Source organism: Sebastes fasciatus, chromosome 18, assembly GCF_043250625.1.
Source record: "Sebastes fasciatus isolate fSebFas1 chromosome 18, fSebFas1.pri, whole genome shotgun sequence".
In the NCBI taxonomy this organism is placed as follows: Eukaryota; Metazoa; Chordata; class Actinopteri; order Perciformes; family Sebastidae; genus Sebastes; species Sebastes fasciatus.
In genome coordinates, this window is record NC_133812.1 from 3,070,867 (window position 1) to 3,094,010 (window position 23,144).

Below are 23,144 nucleotides of genomic sequence, written 5' to 3' on the forward strand. Positions count from 1 at the left end.
GAACATAGGACCCTGTTAGCATAGGGCCCTTTGTCATGTTCCCATTATGTGCCATATAAATTTAGGGAACATAGGACCCTGGAAGCATATGTTTCTTTGTCATGTTCCCAATATGTGCCATATAAATTTAGGGAACATAGGACCCTGAAAGCATAAGGCACTTCGTCATGTTCCCATTATGTGCCATATAAATCTGGGGAACATTGGCTTCTGGGAACATAGGGCCCTTTGTCATGTTCCCATTATGTGCCATATAAATCTAGGGATTTAGGACCCTGGGAGCAAAGGACCTTTGTCATGTTCCTATTATCTGCCATATCAATCTGGGGAACATTGGACTCTGGGAACATAGGGCCATTTGTCATGATCCCATTATGTGCCATATTTATCTTGGGAACATTGGACTCTGGGAACATAGGGCCCTTTGTCATGTTCACATTATGTGCCATATAAATCTGGGGATTTAGGACCCTGGGAGCAAAGGACCTTTGTCATGTTCCCATTATGTGCCATATAAATCTGGGGAACATAGGGCCCTTTGTCATGTTCCCATTATTTGCCATATAAATCTGGGGAACGCAGGACCCTGGGAACATAGGGCCCTTTGTCATGTTCCCATAATGTGCCACATAAATTTAGGGAACATAGGCCCCTGGAAGCATGGGTTTCTTTGTCATGTTCCCAATATGTGCCATATAAATTTAGGGAACATAGGATCCTGAAAGCATAGGGCACTTCGTCATGTTCCCATTATGAGCCATATAAATCTGGGGAACATTGGACTCTGGGAACATAGGGCCATTTGTCATGTTCCCATTATCTGCCATATAAATCTAGGGAACATCAGACCCAGGGATTATAGGATCCTGGGACCATAGGGCCCTTTGTCATGTTCCCAATATGTGCCATACAAATCTGGGGAACATAGGATCCTGGGAACATAGGGCACTTTGTCATGTTCCCATTATGTGCCATATAAATCTAGGGAACGTAGGACCCTGGGAACATAGGGCCCTTTGTCATGTTCCCATAATGTGCCATATACATTTAGGGAACATAGGACCCTGGAAGCATGGGTTCCTTTGTCATGTTCCCATTATGTGCCATATAAATCTGGGGAACATAGGATGCTGGGACCTTGTGGCTCTTTGTCAGGTTCCCTTTATGTACCATAAATCTGGGAAACATAGGACCCTAGGAACCTCGGACCCTGTTAACATAAGGCCCTTTGTTATGTTCCAATATGTGCCACATAAATCTGGGAAACATAGGACCCTGGGAACTTAGGACCCTGAGAACATAAGGCCTTGGGACCATAGGGCCCTGGGAACTTAGGACCCTGGGACCATACGACCCTTTGTCATGTTCCTAATACTGTATGTGACCCTATAAATCTGGGGAACATATGGTGGGAATGTAGGAATAACCCCGCTCTTGCACTCAGTGTTGTGTTTGTTAGCAGCGAAGAAAGGAGAGGGGTCTAGCTAGTGTTAGCTGTCTCTCTTTCATGGGTCGAGGTGTGGTGATGGCTAATGTGCTTACCATACACATTCCACACATTCCTCAGTGATGATACATGGAGTGACGTAGGGAGTACTCATTTCACAGCTGGGTCTAAACAACATCCTAAATTTTTAGTGCCGCCCACAGAGATATTGCACCAATCACATTACTAGCACAGTAACTGGCAGTCAGAAACCAAACAAGTAAACAGGTCAACACAAACTGAGCTTTTTACTCGCCTGACCAGATGCCTGTCACCTCCCGGAGTGTAACTTCAACACAAGACTTCTCTGAGACCTCTGTAGAACAGTTGTAGCCCAGTTTCACCACACTGCCGTTGTTGAGCTCAAAGCGTTCATACTTCCTACTCATGTTCCATCCAGCACTGTCTGTCGCCTCCTCAAATGTGCATTTCAGTACTGGATCAGACTTATAGCACACTGTAGTGTTTGGGGACTCAATGGTGACCATTCCTGTGTGAAGGAGGCAATATAAATACACAGCAATACAGTTATTATGATTGGGCTAAGTAGGAGGTTCTGCCTTTCAATGTCAGTCCATTGGTTTGTGAGTCCCGACAGTCATCGGTCTATCCAAGGCTTTGGTGCGGAGCAAGATACCTCAACGTTCTGGTTCAATCTCCATGATGCATACCCACACGTCTCAGTGGAGGATTTTTTAATGATTTAAATGTTTGGTGACTACTTTGTCTAATGATAATTGATCTTAAAAACTGAAAAAAGGATGTATTTAAAAAAAATCTGCTGTAAATATCCCCCTATGGTTGCCAGAGGATGAATACGGTTGTAACAAGCTCTGGCCTTTACCACATCTCCACCAGGAAGAGGATGAACTCTTTCCAGTTTGTCAAATTTGCACAGAATATTATCTCTTAATTTACTATTCAGATTTCCATGAGTACATTCATGCTCCCAGGTGGATAAACATAATGGCCTTACATTTTTATTACCCCAACCTTAGCCCAAATGTTGGAGAACTCCAAAATCATCAGTCCATGTTTGTTCATCCAACACTTTTGCACTATATTGGGGGATGTAATGAACATCCCAGCTTCTAGAGACCACTTTAGACTTTTAGTGCTGTTTACAGGCCAATGGCAGAAAAGATGTGCAAATACTCTGACACAATCCCAAGAACTGGAGAGATGACACAACCTAGTCTCACAGGAAAGGCGTATAAATACCACAACACAATTTTTTTGTACGTCATTTGTACGCCACGCAAACATCTGCAGATAGGTTTAGGCAAGAAAACCACTAAGTTAGGGTAAGGGAAAATGGTCATGGTTGGGCTGAAAATAAGTAAACCAAGTAAAACATGTATGGAGACAACTACGGAAAACACGTCACTAACGTCAAAAAAAAAAATGTGACAAACGTCACATGACAAATGCCACTGACGTAACTTACAAGACAAAACACCGATAAACAACAGTCTCGAACACGGGTCTCCGGGTTAAAAGTCGATGTTCAATGTTTGTTGGGCCCATCCACCCCACCTCACCTCACCTCACCTCACCTCACCTCACCTCACCTCACCTCACCTCACCTCACCTCACCACCCACCCGACATAAGTGTATTTTCTTGATTTTTATACTACGTCACTAAGTCTTACCGTAACATTTATACAAGGATGCGTTGACATTGCAGTCAGTACAAGATGGTTTATAAAAGACACGCAGAAATCAAGAAAGGCGTACTTATTAATGCTAAACGCCTTGCATATTATCGTGGAATTTATACGCCTTTTTGTGCCAACAAAACAAAAAGGCCGTAAGAAGAAGAAGAAGAACTAGATAGTTAAATAGATAGATAGATAGATAGATAGATAGACAGACAGATAGATAGATAGACATATAGACAGATAGATAGATATAGGCCTATATTACTACTGTTATTGGTACTGTTAAATAAAGTTAAACAAAGTAAATATGATTTCTAGAGCGTCAGTACTGGCATTACAGGAAAATGTAAAAGCATTTAAGCAGTATGTAAACCATTCAGAAGCTGAACTCGCGCAATATCATCCATGTTTTATAGTCTTAATTGGGATCAATGGACCAATAGTATTGTTTTAGCCCACACATTTACTAATCCAATAATTATAATGACTATAAAACATATAATAATCTAAATTTGATTATATGATACTTATGCTTTTTTAATGTTCCTCAAATGTATAACTTATGTTTCCTTGCAATGGACGAACAATTTGTGGACTGTTAAAACAAGATGTTTAATTGTTTTCTGGGAAAGAGTGCTCTTGACCACAAAAATAAGAAAAAAATAGTGAATCCCAGAAATCGATGGGTACTAACAAAAAATAGAGAAAATTTGTTCGCTTCCTGCATGAGGCCCAATACTAGAATTAATACAATTCAATAATTGTATTCATATAAAAAAACAGATAGATTCCTGGATTTTAAGAAAAAAATCCAGGAATCTAATTCTGATGCATCTTGGCCACATTATAAGTGCAAAACACAAAATACACAGCAGATATTAGTCTATTGAGAGCATGCACTACAACAGCTAAGAAATAGCTACAGAGTCAACATGATCTAAATTAATGACAATAAACAGCAACACTTTTGTACTGACCTGAAGTGTCGACCCAAAGTACAGCTCCGAGACTGGTTTGCAGATTTTCCACAATGACTTGAAGTCTGAAAGTGTCAAATTTGATGCTGACAGCTACCTCAAAGTCGGTAACTTTCTTGTCTAGCCTTGAAGATTTGGAAAAAAACAAAGAAAGTTCATCGGTTAGTCAGAAAATATCTGTTTGTATGTTGAATTAACACATTGTTTTACTATCACACTACCATTTAATTTGATTAAAAACAATGCAACAAATTTGCACACTTTCCTAATGTATATGTTATGTTATCCTATGTTTATATTACATACGTTAGTTCTAGTAGTTAGGTGTATTTATAGTGTATTCTAATATAGTCTTTATATTGTGTATTCTATAGATATTCTATAGATATACAGTATATCTCCAGTGTTGATATGTATATTTACTGTTCCTGTGCAATGCCTGGATAACCTGCTGCTGTAACACAATCATTTTCCAATTTGGGATCAATAAAGTACATCCATCCATCCATCCATCCATCCATCCATCCATCCATCCATCCATCCATCCATCTATCAAAATGCTTGCAACCAAGGTGTGTCCGCTGACAAATCTACCTTTCTGATGATATGTTTAAATAATATGCAGTAGCCAATGCTCATTTTTAAGGTGTTTGTGCAAATTTTCACCTCGCTTTATTCGCGCAAATATGACTGCTGGAATATTTTTGACAGCTAATGTACCAACTCTACAAACGTTAGCTGTAGCAGCTTGTTAGCAACGTATGCACTGACCAGTGTGTGCGTGTGTATTCAATTAGAACAGGGGTCAGCAACCTTTACTATCAAAAGAGCCATTTCAGGCAAAAAAAAAGAGAATAAAATCTGTCTGGAGCCGCAAAACATTTGATCATTGTGATGAAGGTAACACAGTTTATAGTCTAAGTATATAGTATATAAGTCTAATACAGTGAGGGCCAAAGAGACAAAGTACTACAGAGTATTAGGGCCACATTGAGGGAAAAAAAATCAGAGATTTCCAGAATAAAGTCATATTACGAGAAAAAAGTAGTAACATTACGAGAATAAAGTCATGACTTTACAAGAAAAAAAGAAAATAACATCAAATTAGAAACGTATGACTTTATTCTCATAATATTACGAGTTTTTTTTCTCTTGTAAACTACGAGAAAAAAAGTCATAATATTATGAGAATAAAGTCATAGCTTTACGAGAAAAAAAAGTCGTAATATTACGAAAATAAAATCATAACTTTACGAGAAATAAAGTCGGAATATTGAGAAAATAAAGTCATAACTTTACGAGAAAAAAAAGTTGTAATATTACGAAAATAAAATCATAACTTTTCGAGAAATAAAGTCGGAATATTGCAAAAATAAAGTCATAACTTTATGAGAAAAAAAAGTTGTAATATTACGTGAATAAAGTCATAGCTTTACGAGAAAAAGTCGGAATATTGCGAAAATAAAATCATAACTTTACGAGAAATAAGGTCTTAATATTACAGAAATAAAGTAATAACTTTTCAAGAAAAAAGTTGTAATATTACGTGAATAAAGTCATAACTTTACGAGAAATAAAGTCGTAATATTACGTGAATAAAGTCGTAACTTTACGAGAAATAAAGTCGTAATATTAAGAGAATAAAGTCATAACTTTTCAAGAAAAAAAGTTGTAATATTACGAGAATAAAGTCATAACTTTACGAGAAATAAAGTCGTAATATTACGTGAATAAAGTCATAACTTTACGAGAAATAAAGTCGTAATATTACGAGAATAAAGTCATAACTTTACGAGAAATAAAGTCGTAATAATACGTGAATAAAGTCATAACTTTATGAGAACAAAAGAAAATAACACGTAAAATTACTAATTTATAATATTATGACTTTATTCTCATAATATTACAACCTTTTTTCTCGTAAACCTTCGACTTTATTCTCGTAATATTAAGACTTTTTTTTTCTTAATATTATGACTTTATTCTCGAAATCTCAGATAATTTTTTTTCCTCAATGTGGCCCTAATACTCCGTCGTACCGTCGTACCATAGCCCTACAACAATGATAAATAAAAATGAAAATGTAAACAAAAAACAGTTATTCATTTCCATTTTTATAAATTTACAGGGAGCCACTGGAAAGGAGCGTAAGAGACGCATGTGGCTCCGGAGCCGCAGGTTGCTGACCCCTGAATTAGAATAATGGAGTAAGGAGTAAATACTTCCATTAAACAGAGACAAACACACCATCTTTGCCTGAACTGAGCCTCTCAAAAGCAGTACATCCCTATATATATATACAGTATGTACTGCCCCCCCAAAAAACTCTACCTATCAAACTCTTGAGGTCACGCTGGCCGTCCGCGGTGAGAAAGAAAAAAGCGGTAGATGACAGGATGACAGACAACGTAGTGTGACGTTATATATACAATATTATATATATATATATATAATAAGCCGACGACCTCACGGTACCGCCAGCTGTGAGCTGTGATCTGTTTTTAAAGTCACGCACCTTGGGCGGAGGTCTGTGCTCTCCGAGTGCCATTCTAGTTAAAGGTGCCATCGCATCATTCATTTCAGGTCTTCATAGATACAAAAATAAATGACACGTAAAAGTCTTTGCAAAGTACAATACCTGTGACCGGTTACATTCAGGTACTCAAAGGCATTCAGTTTTCCAAATTCAGTCTCAAGCTTTGAAAAGAAAGAACATTAAATAATTGACATGATACTTATGTATTACAGTGTAAAACATCTCCAACAATGTATAAGCATACATTTGTGATGAGAGTGAGATGTACCTGGGTAGTTTGGACAGAACTCCACATGACTGTATTCATTATAACTGATCCATTGATGCGAACTGTGTCAATTGCAAATATTATCATTAGTTTCAGTTTCAGATATCAACAAGCATATTTGTACATATGGAAAAAGTACAGAATGTGAATAAAATCTAACAACACAGACAGTAGTATGCATGAATACTTTCAGATTGTAGTGACCCTTATTCCAAACAAATGTGTTAATTATGTCACATCAATTTACAAAATAAATAAATCATCGAAAAAACAAAAAACATCATAGAAAATACTAGTGCAAATACTTCAAAATGTACTGCTGTAATTGCTAAATTGGTTAAAAATATGTGCATTTATCATGGGTTTTTGGATATCTTGTAACTAAAGGTAATAATACACATGTCTATTTAAATAAATAAAAACTTTAATTCAATTTAAAAAAAAGAAAACTATACTACAAATACTACAAAAAATGAGGAACATTTTTCACCCATCAGGACTTTTACCTTTGACTTTGGCAACGCAGAGTGGAACGATGTCTGACACATTTTGTGTGCAAGTCATTTCACGGCAACAGCTGTGATTGTAGCACACTGTGTTGCTCCAAACATACCCGGGATAGCATTTGCAACTGGTTTGATCTCCAATAATCTGGCACTCTAGAAAGAAAAGCACAGCCGTCAATTCCTTAAAGTCCCTGAAAACTTGGTTTCAAAAATCTTTCTTCATCACATTAAATATAAGAGAGAGAATATCAGAACAGTCAAGAATTCAAATCTACTTTATAAGGACTGTGTGAGTCTGGTTTAACCACATTTGATAGACAGATACCTGCCAGAGCAAGCCCACAGCCCAGTTTGATTCTTATGTTACTTAACTCTGATTGGAGCAGAGAAATAGAGCCTAGAATCCAGGTAGTATGCCAGACACGGTCATCAGGATAAGATAGCATGCGTTCATTCAACACATATTCACTCCCAACTTGTCGAATACTGGCACACAGGGTATGTCTCTTGCGTTACTTTTGGACTAATCAGGGACGGTGTGTCCATATACGCTTGTTACATGCATATTGTTCTTTCAAAATAAACTTCCGTTTTCACAGGAAGTTAGGTTTAGGCAACACAACCACTTATGCCCTGTTCAGACTACACGATATCAGCCCGATTATAGCCCGACACGGCCGAGGAAAAGTCTAGCCTGTCAGAATTGTTCGTCTTGACACGCCTAGTGTGACATCAACGACGTGTGTTCCTTTGCGTTGATCAATCAGGTGCTCTCTCCAGAGCACAGTCGCAGTAAGGTCACTTGGTAATAAACAAACATGGCGAAAAGGAGGAGGGATGCCGAGTTTGCTGCTCTCAGGTGGGACAACGAAACTGACAACCCATACCGTCCTCTCTGTGCCTCCCAGGAGCGCATCCACAACCCTTTTTTCTTTCTTTTCTTTTTCTTTTCGCCACACAAGACCGCCAGCATCACACACAACGCTTCCATGATCGTGGAATACGACGTGCCATGATCGGTCGCGGTCATACGTGTAGTCTTGCCAGTCACCCGACCAAGACACTGCAAGAGTTTATGGCGCTGTGATCGTCAGATCTGACATGGTGACCATCGTCAAAGACAAAAATATCGTGTAGTCTGATCCCGGCATAAGGTAGGGTTATGAAACGGTCGTGGTTGACGTTAACTTCGCTGACTAGCGACTCACGGGACTGACGATACCGACGAGTCACGTGACGATTGACGTGACAAAATAAAGCAAAGTTACTTTTAGTTTCATATGGGACACCAACACCGATCTCCTGGCTGAAGGTCTACTTTTTGTTTGACCCATTCACCACCCGTCCCCACCGCCCGCCCGCCCTTTGCGGATTCTCACGCTATTAATACTATGTCACGCCCCCACTCATTTACCTGCAAAAATACAGGGGAGTGCAGGAGACATATTTCAGGATCCTGAAAAGAAACTGGAATAACTCTGAGCATAGAGTAAGTGCTAGTGATGCGTGGGTCGACCCAGAACCCCGGGTGGATTCGAGTGAGCGTACTAGAAAATATCATGGGTTTGGGCGGGTGACAAATTGACAAAGCGACTTTCAAGTAAGTTATGAATAAATTACAGATCCATTGCGTGCAATAGTCCACCTTCTCTTGCTTGTTGTAGCTGGCAGTTTGCGGATCGGGTTGTGTTCGGGTGGCTGATTAACACATATTTTTGAGGGTCAGGCAGGTCTTTGCTTGACTTGTACAGCACTGAGTTTGTCACTGTACTTATTTTCTATTTGATATAAATAAAGTTTTCTTTCTACTGCAAGCACAGCCTAGTTTTATCAAAAGACCAGTGGTGAAATACTTATTCAAGTAAAAGTACGGAAGGAGTATCAGCAAAATGTACTTAAAGTATCAAAAGTAGAAATACTCAGTATGTGGAACAGCTCCTTTCAGTGTTAATACATTACTAGAGGATACATGTAAGAGCAGTTTAATGTTGTAGTTAAATATGGAGCCAATTTACGATACTTACGGTACTACTACTGCATCATATCATATAAGCATATCATGTGTTTTTAAGTAAATGTACTTGGTTACAGTCCATCACTGACACAAGGTATTAAATATACGCTCAGTGGGCTACTTTATTTATCAACGATAGGCACAATAAAACAATACACAGCGCGATATAATACAGTGGCATGTAAACGTTTATTGATAAGGAAGCGAGATAAATGTTATTTTCGACTATGGGTCCTGGCGATGGAGATGGGTCCCAGTTTTTTCAGCAACTGGTGGTTAAAAACAGACATAGAGCCCAATAGTTTCCAACAATACAGTAACTGTGCAGTGTGTGCTGAACTGTGTTGCGTGCCACCTACCTCCATCCATTTCCCACTCACTGAATTAAAGGTCCCATATTATGCTAATTTTCAGGATGATACTTATATTTTGTGTTTCTACTAGAACATGTTTACATGCTGTAATGTTCAAAAAAGCCTTTGTTTTCCTCATACTGTCGGCCTGAATATGCCTGCATTTATCCTCTGACTTAAACGCTCCGTTTCATTACGACGGAATTGCGACAAAATTGCGACAAAATTGCGACAGAATTGCGTTGCCAGGCAATAGTCCATGTGTACTTCCTGTCAGCTGATGACATTCACATACACTGCAACCAGGAATGAACTGGGACACATTTAGAATGTTTACGTTTAAATCTGTGTAAAGGGTCTAAATATTGTATATTTGTGACATCACAAATGGACAGAAATTCTGACAGCTTGTTTCAAATGCAGATTTTCTGAATACGGGCTGTGTGTATCTCCCTGTGGATTGAGTGTTTCGATACTTTCACAGTTTTTACATTATATAGGACTTGAGCCTGCTTTATAATAAAACAACATGAAAATCTCACTTTTTTACAATATGGGACCTTTAAAGAAGAGCTGTTTAAAATAATAACCAAAGAAAGAAGAGAGTGCTTCAGCACCATACCTGCTACCAGTTCACTGAAGGAGATGGTCACTGGGTGGGCAATGCCACCCTTATCGATCACTGTGAGGTTAGTCGTCGTGTTGAAAACTGACATGACGGTCTCGGCCTGCAGCGTGACATTACCTTCCACCATCAGCTCAGCAATGTAGACATCTTCAACAGCAACATGAGACAATGAAAAGGGATTTAATGCATACAAGAGCACCTTGACCGAAGTTGTTGAGAGTGGAGAGAACCACTATAAACTCAGCCTATAGCTACGATACACTTAACCACATGATACATCTCAGTGTTAAATTTTGAAATGACATGAACGCATGGTTTAAATATAAATTCGTAATTTCTTGAGCATTCATTGATGCTCAACAATAAAAACAAAAATGTGAGAGATTAGAGATTCAGACATTGCAAGAAATGAAAAGTTGAAGCACTGCTGGAAACATAAGCAGAGGACAAAGTTATTCATACTGTATGGCCAAAGGGGCCGCCATAACAGGCTAATAACCAAATAAGACTGGAAAATAAATCAAATTCACCACAAAATAAAGAAAACAACCACGAAGGTGGTCAACCTTATGCGCCTCTGTATCACTAAAATCACAAAATTGTATTTGCGCGTGTACTCTTGACATTTCACATTGGCTACATATATACACATAACATACATGTAAAAAAATAGTGCGTAATCTGTACATGGAAAGTTTTTCTACTGATCCTATATGATAAATTGTTAACATGCTGTGGTTACGCATGACTACGTCATCTAAATTTAATTTCAGTGCATCCAGTGAAAAGGCCTAGACCTGGGTTCTGCAACCTGCGGCTCCGGAGCCACATGCGTCTCTTTAGCTCCTCTCCAGTGGCTCCCTGTGGATTTTTTAAAATGGAAATGAATAGCTGTTTCTTGTTTACATTTTAATTTTAATTTATCATTGTTGTAGGTCTATGGTACGACGGTATGACGGAGTATTAGGGCCACATTGAGGAAAAAAAATAAATCTGAGATTACGAGAATAAAGTCATAATATTAAGAAAAAAAAGTCTTAATATTACGAGAATAAAGTCGAAGGTTTACGAGAAAAAAGGTTGTAATATTATGATAATGAAGTCATAATATTATAAATTAGTAATTTTACGTGTTATTTTCTTTTGTTCTCATAAAGTTATTTCTTTATTCACATATTATTACGACTTTATTTCTCGTAAAGTTATGACTTTATTCTCGTAATATTACGACTTTATTTCTCGTAAAGTTATGACTTTATTCACGTAATATTACGACTTTATGTCTCATAAAGTTATGACTTTATTCTCGTAATATTACAACTTTTTTTCTTGAAAAGTTATTACTTTATTTCTGTAATATTAAGACCTTATTTCTCGTAAAGTTATGATTTTATTTTCGTAATATTACGACTTTTTTTTTCTCGTAAAGCTATGACTTTATTCATGTAATATTACAACTTTTTTTTCTCGTAAAGTTATGACTTTATTTTCGCAATATTACGACTTTATTTCTCGTAAAGTTATGATTTTATTTTCGTAATATTCCGACTTTTTTTTCTCGTAAAGCTATGACTTTATTCTCGTAATATTATGACTTTTTTTCTCGTAAAGTTATGACTTTATTCTCGTAATATTACAACTTTTTTTCTCATAAAGTTATGACTTTATTTTCGCAATATTACGACTTAATTTCTCGTAAAGTTATGATTTTATTTTCGTAATATTACCACTTTTTTTTCTCGTAAAGCTATGACTTAATTCTCGTAATATTACCACTTTATTTCTCGTAAAGTTATGACTTTATTCACGTAATATTACGACTTTATTTCTCGTAAAGCTATGACTTTATTCATGTAATATTACAACTTTTTTTTCTCGTAAAGTTATGACTTTATTTTCGCAATATTACGACTTTATTTCTCGTAAAGTTATGATTTTATTTTCGTAATATTCCGACTTTTTTTTCTCGTAAAGCTATGACTTTATTCTCGTAATATTATGACTTTTTTTCTCGTAAAGTTATGACTTTATTCTCGTAATATTACGACTTTTTTCTCGTAAAGTTATGACTTTATTTTTGCAATATTACGACTTAATTTCTCGTAAAGTTATGATTTTATTTTCGTAATATTACCACTTTTTTTTCTCGTAAAGCTATGACTTAATTCTCGTAATATTACCACTTTATTTCTCGTAAAGTTATGACTTTATTCACGTAATATTACGACTTTATTTCTCGTAAAGTTATGACTTTATTCTTGTAATATTACAACTTTTTTTCTCGAAAAGTTATGACTTTATTCTTGTAATATTACGACTTTATTTCTCGTAAAGTTATGACTTTATTCACGTAATATTACGTATTTTTGTTCTTGTAAAGTTATTACTTCATTTCTGTAATATTAAGACCTTATTTCTCGTAAAGTTATGACTTTATTCACGTAATATTACAACTTTTTTTTCTCGTAAAGTTAGGACTTTATTTTCGCAATATTCCGACTTTATTTCTCGTAAAGTTATGATTTTATTTTCGTAATATTACGACTTTTTTTTCTCGTAAAGCTATGACTTTATTCTCGTAATATTATGACTTTTTTTCTCGTAAAGTTATGACTTTATTCTCGTAATATTACAACTTTTTTTCTCTTAAAGTTATGACTTTATTTTCGCAATATTACGACTATTTCTCGTAAAGTTATGACTTTATTCTCGTAATATTATGACTTTATTCCTCGTAAAGTTATGACTTTATTGATGTAATATTAAGATTTTTTTTCTCGGTGCTTCTCTCTCTTACCTCTCTACATTTCCCTTGGCATTGTGTTCACCATTGTACACCACTTTGTTAAAAAAAAAAAGTTATTGAAGAGGAAAAATACAGCGCTTGGTCGCTAACAGGACGGTAAGTTTAGAGTTTATTCAAATGTCTGTGTTTGTACCATCGTCTTTGGTCTCCTAACTGTCCACAAACTATTGCCTTTTTCCCCTTTTCACTGGCCCAGTTCCCCAAAATTAAGATTGTTTGCCACTCTTTCCTTGAGACCCTTTTTTTAGCTTTTACAAAACGATCATTTAGGACTCTCCGGCTCTCTTGCCCCTCAAAAGTCAACACTATCAAGATGCTGGTGAGACCAGGCCCTTCAATACTGGCCAAATTTGGGGAAGTTTTCGGTATCTTACTGAAACGTCTTACAGTATATGACAACGTAGCCAAGCGACTCACCTGTGGCAAGGACCTGCAATGGCAAGAACAGGCAAACAACAAAATTAGTCTTTCTGTCATGGGTGTTATTCAGTCTTATGTCAATTAGAATTGTATTTTTAATATTTATTATATACATGCAACACTCTTAAGTGCATTGAAATAGAATATTAGAATATAAAAATAAAATGTAAGTGAAAATTGATGTCCTATCAAAAAATATACACATTAGACTGAGAAGCATCTTTACCTGATAGAGGATGTACACAGCTCCTGTCAGAAACAGAAACACCCTGGAACACATTGTTACTCTGGTGTAAAACAAAAAAAAGAAAAAGGTAAACTAACATTAGAACATTAGCAGCAATTAAGGAACAAGGTGACAGAAAATGCATAAACTCACAAATGCACATATATACAGTATATACATGCCTCTATAAACAGGCATCTTCTAAACTCATGAAAGATTTTCAGGACTTTGCAAGTCTTTCGCATGTCGCACAATGTTCTTGAGTTAACTGATAATTAATGAGTTTTAAGCTAGAACAAGTCTTTAATCAGCATGTGTATGATTTTTAGACTAACTATATCAACAATTGGTCTGTATACCTTTTAGAAACACTTTGGCCTAGAAGGAGATATCTCTACAACTACTTGCCAGATTATCACAAATTCATTTATATTCAGGGTCCCTCAGAAGATGATCCCCTAATCTTTCGTTTTAGACCAAATGTTTCCCTTGACCAACAAATTGTACACAAATCAACTTGCTGAGAGTTTGCAGGGATGCATGCCCAAAAGAAAAGCCCACATTTCTGGTGGGAAGGAGAAACGCACCTACTTTTAAACATTATGAAAGACTTGGATATCAACAGGTTTTTGGATGTAAAAAATATCACAATGCTGACCCTTTCAAGAAGGTGGTTGCAGCAATGTAAGAGGGTGGCTGTGTAACGCACGATCGAACACCAATAGGGCAAAACCCAGAATATTTTGTGCATGTAAATGTAGTCACTGTTGCTATCTCCATTTTCGACAGTGATCTTGTTTTCTTATGTGTTGGGTGCTTGTGCCAGCTGAGACAGTTTATATTTTCCATCATGATCAGTTGGGAAATACCAACACATTCTCGCTCCTAACTCATCAAATATCGCCGCTTGACGGCGGGGACGGTGTGTCAATATACGCTTGTTACATGCATAGTGTCCTTTCAAAATAAACTTCACAGGAAGTTAGGTTTAGGCAACACAACCATTTAGTTAAGGTTAGGAAACGGTCGTGGTTGACGATAACTTAACCGACTAGCAACTCACGTGACTCACGGGGCTGACGAGACCGACGAGTCACGTGATGATGACATGACAAAATAATTCAAATAAAACATAAATAACTCGACGTTACGTTTAGTTTCAGACGGGACACTAACAACGGTCTCCTGGTTGAAAGTTTATTGACCCATCCACCACCCCTCATGCCCACCATGAACGAACAGTCACGCTATTAATACTACGTCACTTGCGACCGTCAAATAACGCTGCGGGGTGGGTTTACATTGTAGTTAGTTGAAAGCCCGGTTCATCACAAACTGACGTGAAATGGTGCCTCCATGCATTGTTTTTTACAATGCTGAGGGCCACTGCCCAATCTTTGCCAAATTACCCCCAAAAATTGCCTAATCAGTCAATCAATTATTTCACAAGTTGGGAGTGAGACTGGGTTGGGAATACATATAATACTCATAGTTCAAACTCTTCAATTATAATGTCTGTGAATACACCTGTAACAGTGCAATGTTAAAAAGTACGAACAGTGCCTTTAAAAAGCCATGATAATAAACAACTTAACTTGAAAAACTTTGCTATTCACACAGTACTGTACTAATCTTTCAAACATGCACTTTTATCTGACTTGTGCTTTAGCTGTTCAAACATCAGCCAGTCTATATTTGACTATGAGTCTGACAGTGGCGCAGCTACACTTTTATAACACCAAAAACTTCCATGACACTCTTATCAGCAGCTATCTGTTTATCCTTCCGCAGAACGGGAAGCTCCTATTCTAGCTTGCCAAAACTTGTTTGCATCAATTTGAATTTGGGTTATTAATACAAACAATGAGTTGGTGTTCTTTTTTTCTGGTCCTTGTAACAGTGCACTGTTCACATCAGTGGCGGTATATACCCAGTGTGGTCAGATGGCTGTTGATGTGGTACAGGTCATGCCCACCTAATTTCCTTATTGGGTTAGGCATGGCTTCCTTTTAGCCATTATTTAGCCTAGCAATGGGCCACATACTTGCACGCTGACAATGTGCATACATACAGTAACCACCTACATACACACAAATGCATACATTAACAATCCTATAAGAGTTGGACACAATAACAGGAACAACTCAATGTCATAACCATTATAATTATTATAACATTCCCAAATGATAATGGAAACCGATTACGGTTACAGTGATAAAGATCTTATATGAATCAAAAAGCTTGGGAAATAATCATTCTAACTAACACTCTAAATCTATTTTTTGTTTTACTTTATCTACCCATAATACTTTGCCTCACGTTAACCCATCTGCCTCCGGCTGGCTCTACCTGAGGCTGGTGCTGCGTGCACATTTAAATCATGACAGGACCAAGAAAGTCATTTTCTGTCAATGAAAAACGTAACGGTAACATTGAAACGGTCAATAAAATTCAGTAAAAAAGTGAAGCTGTCCGTTTCATTACTTTATAATCATGTAATAAATACAAAAAAATGTCAATTAGATGGTAATCTGCGTGAGAAATAGCCTAAATAAAAATAAAAAAAAATGGTTAGTTTAATCATCTGCATAAAGTTATATCAATTTGACACAGCAGACGTGATCACTATAAGAGGTATCCACTGTGTTGTTATTATATGTTCTTATTTTTTAAGCTTACAATGTCCAGAATGTACTATGTTTTTTAAATTTTCTTTTGAATTGCACATTGACCATAAACACAATTTTAACAAAAACTAAACATTGTAAGCGTCACAAACTTCACAAAACTAGAGGTCAAATATCAGAATTTTTAGTATTTCTGTAGAAATCCGCACTGCATTCATCATTCAACATATTACCTCAAGATTTGAAAATCGTTTTTTCAGAGAGATAGAAAGAGCCATTTCCCCAATTAAAGTAAAAGTAAATCACCCATACACTTACTCGGATTCTTCGGCAGCAGTCACTTATTCATGTAAGTCGAGAAATGTCCATGCAGTCCAACTTGATGATATTAAAAAAAAATGTTCTTTGGCCTGTGAAAAAGTACACTTCTTGTTAACAAAATACAGGTTCCTTATTATTCATATCAAGAATAGCATGTACATTTTTTGTACTGAATGGTAAAGCATTTAATTTTGACGTCTGGTGGTTTCTGTTGCAATAACAAGGAGAGCTCTCAGGTTTAAACAAGACATCCCAATTGTATGGTGCTATTTATACCTTCGTATTAGGAAATAATAGGCCTACTGTCTGTAAGAAAGTACTACGTGGTAAGATCTAGCCTCTGTAAAGATCTCATCTTTCTCCCAAAGATAAAAATATAATAATAAAAAGCTCTTACCTTGGCTTTACACTTGGCATCGCACAGAAAGCCGATGATTAACCTGCTGCATTTAGCAAACAGAAATCTGACTGTACTCCATATCTATCGGGCACACATCAGAACTAGAGTCAAAGTAAGTGAGCAGATCTGTCAGAAAGACGGGGTTAAGCTGGACAGGGTGTATGTGTACGTTTGTGTGTGTGTGTGTGTGTTTGGGGGTGGTTGTTACGGGACACACTTATGTCATGACTTTGTGTTGGAAGACCATTTGCATTGATGGCATGTCTCCATGCCAGCTGGACTGGTCAGCATACACACAGAGCCTATCAGCTTTCCATGGATATTTGTTTATCAAATCAAGCATTCTCCTTCAGGAGGCCACAGAGCAGCTGCTCTGTCTCATGAAACCAGATGAGTTTGTGCTCTCTTTGAGTCCTCATAAGTCCTCTTTTAACTAAAAATGTTTCCAATCCAGCGAACACCACCATCACCGACAAATAGCCAATCACATGCCACAACCAGATCAGACTTATGAGCAGTGGTGGAAAGCAACTACCTACTCAAGTACTGTACTTACAAAAACAATTGCTATTATGTAGCGGGAGAGGGGTGGTATTCCGAGAAAAAAAACCTCTACGATTAAGGTCATAAATTTAGGAGAAAAAAACTTGGATATTCGCTGAGATTAAAGTCACAAATTCACGAGAAGTGTTTTTTTCTGGGGTCAGGGAACCACATACCCTAACCCTAACCCAGGGGTCAGCAACCTTTAATATCAAAAGAGCCATGTTAGGCAAAAAAATAAAATGAAAATCTGTCTGGAGCCGCAAAACATTTGATCATTGTGATGAAGGTAACACAGTTTATAGTCTAAGTATATAGTATATAAGTCTAATGCAGTGAGGGCCAAAGAGAAAATGTACGACAGAGTATTAGGGCCACATTGAGGGAAAAAACATCTGAGATTTCCAGAATAAAGTCATAATATTAGGAGAATAACGTCATAACTTTAGGATAAAAAAAAGTCGTAATATTACAAGAATAAAGTCATAACTTTAGGATAAAAAAAGTTTTAATATTACAAGAATAAAGTCATAACTTTAGGATAAAAAAAGTTTTAATATTACGAGAATAAAGTCATAACTTTTGGATAAAAAAAGTCGGAATATTACGAGAATAAAGTCATAACTTTACGAGAACATTTTTTGAAAGATTACGAGAATAAAGTCATAAGTTTACGAGAAAAAAAATCTTAATATTATGAGAATAAAGTCATAAGTTTACGAGAAAAAAATTTGTAAGATTACGAGAATAAAGTCATAACTTTACGAGAAAATAAATCGTAATATTACGAGAATAAAGTCATAACTTTTCGAGAAAAAAAGAAAATAACACGTAAAATTACTACTTTATAATATTATGACTTTATTCTCATAAAATTATGACTTTTTTCACGTAAGCGTCTGACTTTATTCTCATAATATTACGACTTGTTTTCTCCTAATATTATGACTTTGTTATCTAAATCTCAGATTTATATTTTTCTTCCTCAATGTGGCCCTAATACTCCGTCGTACCGTCGTACCATAGACCTACAACAACGATAAATAAAAATGAAAATGTAAACAAAAAACAGTTATTCATTCCCATTTTTATAAATCCACAGGGAGCCACTGGAGAGGAGCTGAAGAGCCGCATGTGGCTCCGGAGCCGCAGGTTGCTGACCCCTTCCCTAACCCTTTGCAAGGTTGGATCAACCTCATCAGACTACATGCCCCCGCTTGCCGTATTATGTCTGCCGTGGATGATCTTATCAAATTATACTTTGCAATTGGATTTAGCAATAAGGAAATACCATAGACTGTATATAAGAAGCGGACGTAATCACCGTGACGTCACCCGTTGGTTCGTGGACTGCCGTTTTGAAGCCTCGAGTTCGTCATTTTGGCTGACGCCATCTTGGCTTTTTGCAACCAGAAGTGACACGAGAGAGTAGAGCTAAATACAACCGAATGCTGAATAAGACATTTTGAGGCGACCAGAATGTCATAATTAACTTTCATGAACTGAAAACACACTGTGAAAGGGTTAAAGTTAAGACGAAAACACGGACAACGCTGTGGTAGCGACCTGCTGCGCCCTAAAGCATCCCCTGCTTTATGGTCTATCTGACTCTAAATGACCATAATTTAATAAATGAGCATCATGCTGTATTGAAAAAGACTTGAAACTAGCGATTGAGACCATAAACTCATGTTTACAATGTTTACTGAGGTAAAAAATCAAGTGAGAAGTAGGCTCATTTTCTCATTGACTTCTATACAATCAGACTTCTTTTTAGCAACAAGAGGAGTCGCCCCCTGCTGACTGTTAGAAAGAATGCATGTTTAAGGCACTTCAGCATTGGCTTCACCTCTCAGTCCCGTAGGTAGCCCACCGGGGAAATACTCAGGATTTTTTCCCAGAAAAAAAAACTGTTTCGAGTTTTTTTTCTCGTGAATTTACCACTTTAATCTGGGAAAATCTTGGTATATTATACCCTCCCCCGGTTCCGTAATTATTTTGGAGTAATTGCTTACATGTTAATGCGTCAATAATGATAATCCAATATAATGATGTAACATTAACAGCCCAATTTGGCTGCATAGTGACTACTTTTATACTTACATTTGGCTACTTACTGTACATACTTTTACTTAAATAAGGTTTTGAATGCAGGATTTTTACTTGTAACAGAGTATTTTTTAAATTGTGGTTACTTTTTAAGATCTGAATACTTCTTTCACCGTGGATTATGATAAAACATAAAGAAAGTATCGACTACTATGGGGTACTACAAAAGTACAGTAATACGAGAAGGAAGTTCGACTGAGCTTACAACTAGGAAATATGAAATATAGCAACTAAGCAAGAGTGAAACGATTACACTGCAAAATGTAAGCTAGAGACTATCACCATATCTAGCCTCAAAAAACCTTTGAACAATGCATGTTAAAGTAGTTTTAGACATAAAATTTAACAACATCTTGCTTTAAGAGAACAAACCCAACCATAGGGAAAACAAAGACAACTCCTTTCTTTGCAATTTCTCATGCCTTCCTTGCTCATTTAAATGTCTCTAGTTAAGTCAAGCCACACGTTAGATCAGGGTCAGGCGGAGGGTGAAGTGTTTGGAGGGCAGTTAAATTGACTGTAGATTGTGTTTAACTCTTTATCGTCTATGACAAGAGCAAACAGAGCAATCATCACCTGTCTCTTCTTTTTACGGCCCATTATTTATGCTGGCAAACTAATACATGTTGGGTATTTGCATAGCAGCAAAAATGATGTAATGATCCTTGTAGACTTGAGCTCTGCTACAAGCAGCTGTCTGTAGGTATAGGCCCTGTACCTTTATTGGAAACTGTCCAATAAAACAGTAGCGGCTAAGGCAGGAAATGCTATTTACTGGCTATATGAACTCTTGATCACCGTGACCATTTTTAAATTAGTAATGAAATCCAAATGTACAGGTTTATATTACGGTGTTTTTTGAAGTATCAAACAGGGCCAACTTATCAAAGTTGTTCTTCATTTAGTGAGACAGTTTTCATTTATGTTCTCTAGAAATTTGGGAAATGTTGTATGCTGGTTTGAGTTAGGTGACAATGGTTTGAAAATGACATAATGGTGAAACAAGTGGTTTAGTTTTCTACATCAATATTTTGGCCTTTGTTGTGGCCAAATTAGTGCAGCTGGATACAATGTTCTTCATTGTTAACCTCGTAGCACTGCTGGGAAGGACTACAATATCAGGCTATGCAAATCACTCAACAGCCGTGTAAGGACAAACAGCACAAGAATAACCTCAGGCTGAATAGGACGGCTACAGTCGGTGTGTTGTTTGCTGACCCAGTCTGCTCTACAGTGCTTTGTTTGAGACATTAGAAAAATAATTATGTATATTTATATGCAGGAGTTTGTTTTTTAAGTATCAAGATGTGCTGTGTTTAAGCTCCCACATCAGTCTTTTTTGACATGTAGAATATTAAAGGGCCCATATTGTAAAAAGTAAGATTTTCATGTCTTTTATATTATAAAGCAGGTTTAAGTGCTATATAAATAATGTTAAACTATGTAAACGCTCAATATATGGAGAAACACACACGGACCGTATTCAGAAATTGTGCGTTTGAAACAAGCCGTCAGGATTTCTGTCCATTTGTGATGTCACAAATCTACAATATTTAGACCATTTCACAGTTTTAAACGTAAACATACTAAATGTATCCCAGTTTTTTTCCTGTTGCAGTGTATGTGAATGACATCAGATGACAGGAAGTAAACATGGACCCAAGCTGTTTCCTAGCAACGCAATTATGTTGCCATTCCGTTTACATGCACTAAAACGGAGTGTTTCAGACAGAGGGTAAATACAGGTATATTCAGACAGACACTACGAGGAAAATAATGTGTTTTTTGAGCATTAAAGTATGTTCTAGTAGAAACCCAAAATACAAGTATTAACCTGAAAATGAGCATGATATGTCTCCTTTAATCTGGGCGTGATGTTACTGCAATGTATTTACTTTCCACTATCCACTGTTACATGATGTCAGGTTGAAACATTACAATACTGATACACCTTCAGTTATTTATTAATGTGGCCTCTGAAGCATTTCAACCACATCTACTGATCATATCCTAAAACCACAGAGCTGTAACTCTTACTAAGATTTAATGGCATTGTAGACAAAGCTTTATTTTTTTTAAGGATGGTGCAAAAGAATGTGACAGATTAACAGTAAAGGAGGCACTGATATACAAGGTTAGATGGGTTTTTGAAGGGGTTTCATTTTAATCACTAATACATTTTCATTCATCACCAACATATCATTTGTAGAATTGACACATATGCTGTTTTTTTACAAATTCTTTGTAAGACTTTGCCAAATACAAAATAAACAGCAGATCAAAATGAAGAAATGTTATAAACTACATGGAGAAACCTCAAATGTTTAAAGTGCAGAAAACTACTAAAGAAGCATTTTTTTTTTTACAATTTAAAAAAAAAAAGTGCAGTAAATAACTTCAGTCAGTTGGACTTCAGCCTGTAGCCTGGAAGGACTGACTATATAATATGAGTGTGCCAGTCGATTGTGGAACTTGTTTTGCATAAGTGTGCTGAATGCTAATGAACTTATTTGCTACTTTCACTGTGCTGCTTTGTTTTTCACTCCCAAGCTACAAAAGCTATATAAGGTAGCCAATTAACTATTTAGTATCTGCACACTTTTTCCCAAATGAATGTATGATCTAAATGTAACGAAACTTGTCATACTAGCTTGTCGCAAAGGAGGTTAAATAACGCTCCAAACGTATGCTAAATTTTGGAGAGGAAAAACTGGCATGGCCATTTTCAAAGTGGTCCCTTGACCTCTGACCTCCAGATATGTGAATGTAAATGGGTTTTATGGGCACCCACGAGCCTCCCCTTTACAGACATGCCCACTTTATGATAATCACATGCAGTTTGGGGGCAAGTCATAGCCCACTGACACACTGACAGCTGTTGTTATCTGTTGGGCTGCAGTTTCCCGTGTTATGAGCATATTTTTTATGCTAAATGCAGTACCTGTGAGGGTTTCTGGACAATATTTATCATTGTTTTGTGTTGTTAATTAATTTCCAATAATATATACAGTACATACAATTGCATATTTGCCCACTCCTATTTTGATAAGAGTATTAAATACTTGACAAATCTGTCTTTAAGGTACATTTTGAACAGATAAAAAAACGTGTGATTAATTTGCAATTAATCGCGATTAACTATAGACGATCATGCGATTAATCATGACTAAATATTTCAATTGATTGACAGCCCTTATTTTAACAGTTCATCAAACAGGTAGCAAACTCCTGAACTGCTGAAGCAAATACTGGCCTTTCTTCT

At 36.7% G+C, this 23,144-nt stretch overlaps 1 protein-coding gene across 1 annotated transcript; it reads right to left on the bottom strand.

Annotated features, from left to right (window-relative positions):
- Nucleotides 1–1,734: 1,734 nt before the first annotated feature.
- On the bottom strand, nucleotides 1,735–18,244 carry LOC141756570 (uncharacterized). Its single transcript, XM_074616434.1, has 10 exons — nucleotides 17,228–18,244; nucleotides 16,828–16,919; nucleotides 13,883–13,943; nucleotides 13,654–13,666; nucleotides 10,425–10,577; nucleotides 7,436–7,588; nucleotides 6,930–6,991; nucleotides 6,764–6,822; nucleotides 4,126–4,250; nucleotides 1,735–1,976 (listed from the first exon to the last, which is right to left on the bottom strand). The coding sequence occupies exons 3-10, from the start codon at nucleotides 13,934–13,936 to the stop codon at nucleotides 1,735–1,737; spliced, it is 861 nt and encodes a 286-aa protein (XP_074472535.1). The 5' UTR covers nucleotides 13,937–13,943; nucleotides 16,828–16,919; nucleotides 17,228–18,244.
- Between the last annotated feature and the right edge of the window lie 4,900 nt (nucleotides 18,245–23,144).

Coding starts and splice junctions, on each gene's coding strand:
- LOC141756570 (XM_074616434.1), bottom strand. CDS start 13,936: ATGTGTTCCAGGGTGTTTCTGTTTCTGACAGGAGCTGTGTACATCCTC. Junction 6,992..7,435: donor CTGCGTTGCCAAAGTCAAAG/GTAAAAGTCCTG, acceptor CAATTGACACAG/TTCGCATCAATGGATCAGTT. Junction 1,977..4,125: donor ACTTTGGGTCGACACTTCAG/GTCAGTACAAAA, acceptor TCCTTCACACAG/GAATGGTCACCATTGAGTCC.